We start from the raw sequence: 1345 nt of genomic DNA on the forward strand, positions 1-1345 counted from the left end.
ATTTTTATAGAGACGGGGCTTTGCCACATTGGCCAGGCTTGTCTCAAACTCCTGAGCTTCCCCAGTTTTATTTTTTATTTATTTATTTATTTTTGAGACAAGGTCTTACTCTGTCTCCCAGGCTGGAGTGCAGTGGCATGATCATGGCTCACTGCAGCCTCAACTTCCCAAGCTCAGGTGATCCTCCCACCTCAGCCTCTCAAGTAGCTGGGAGTACAGGTGCATGCCACCACACCTGGCTAATTTTTTCTATTTTTGTAGAGACGGGGCTTTGCCACATTGGCCAGGCTGGTCTCAAACTCTTGGGCTCAAGTGATCCACCCCCCTTGGCCTCCCAAAGTGCCGGGATGACAGGTATCAGCCACCATGCCTGGCCAACTTGTCCACTGTTAGTGGCATGACCCTGGGCAGGTGACTTGCCCTCACTCAGCCTCTGTGTCCTCATCTGAGAGATGGAACAGTAACCATGTGGACCTCTGAGGCTCTGTGAGAGGAAAGATGATAACGGGTCAGTGCTCAGCAAATGGAACTTCAGGGCTGAAGGTGTGGCCAGCATCTCCCTGTGGCTCTGCAGGGCCCTGTGAAAAAGAGAGCACCATCATGCCCACCCCCGAGGCTCCTGGGGTGGCCGCACATCCCCAGCCCTTAGCCCACCCTCTCCCTATTGCTTCTCTGCCCTGCCGGCCAGGACAAGCTGAGCAGTCAGAGCTTTGGGACTGACCTGCCGCTGGTGGACCACCAAGTGGAGGAGCATAACATCTTTCACAACGAGGTCAAGGCCATCGGGCCCCACCTGGCCAAGGACGGGGTCAAGGTGGGGCATGTGCTGGTGTGGTGGGGACCCAGGGATGGAGGGGGCCGCGCCTGCGTCCTGGCCCTGACCCGTGCCCTCGGCTCTGTCCTCAGGAGCAGAACAGCGAACTTCGGGCCAAGTACCAGAAACTGCTGGTGAGGAGCTCCCTGGGGGAAAGGCATCATGGGGAGAGGAGAGGATGGGAAGCTTGGAGTTGGGGGGACAAGGATGTATTCTTTTAAAAATAACACAGGCAGCTAGGCATGGTGGCTCAGGCCTATAATCCTAGCACTTTGGGAGGCAGAGGCAGGAGGATCACTTGAGCCCAGGAGTTTGAGACCCACCTGGGCAACATAGTGAGACTCCAGCTCTCCAAACAATGTAAAAATTAGCGGGGCTTAGTGGCATGCTGTGGTCCCAGCTACTTGGGAGGCTGAAGTGGGAGGATTGTTTGAGTCCAGGAGGCGGAGGCTGCAATAAGCTGAGATCATGCTACTCCACTCCAGCCTGGGAAACAGAGCAAAACCCTGTCTTAAAAAAAAAAAAAAAAAA

General features: G+C 54.9%; 1 protein-coding gene across 1 annotated transcript in view; it reads left to right on the plus strand.

Annotated features, from left to right (window-relative positions):
* The window catches only part of PPL (periplakin), a 66723-nt gene that overhangs the window by 41376 nt on the left and 24002 nt on the right, over positions 1 to 1345 (plus strand). The window contains 2 exon segments of the mRNA XM_011978455.1: positions 650 to 814; positions 907 to 948. Coding sequence (XP_011833845.1) covers positions 650 to 814; positions 907 to 948 — 207 coding nt within the window.

This window comes from Mandrillus leucophaeus, unplaced genomic scaffold (assembly GCF_000951045.1).
Source record: "Mandrillus leucophaeus isolate KB7577 unplaced genomic scaffold, Mleu.le_1.0 Scaffold195, whole genome shotgun sequence".
NCBI classification, from domain to species: Eukaryota; Metazoa; Chordata; class Mammalia; order Primates; family Cercopithecidae; genus Mandrillus; species Mandrillus leucophaeus.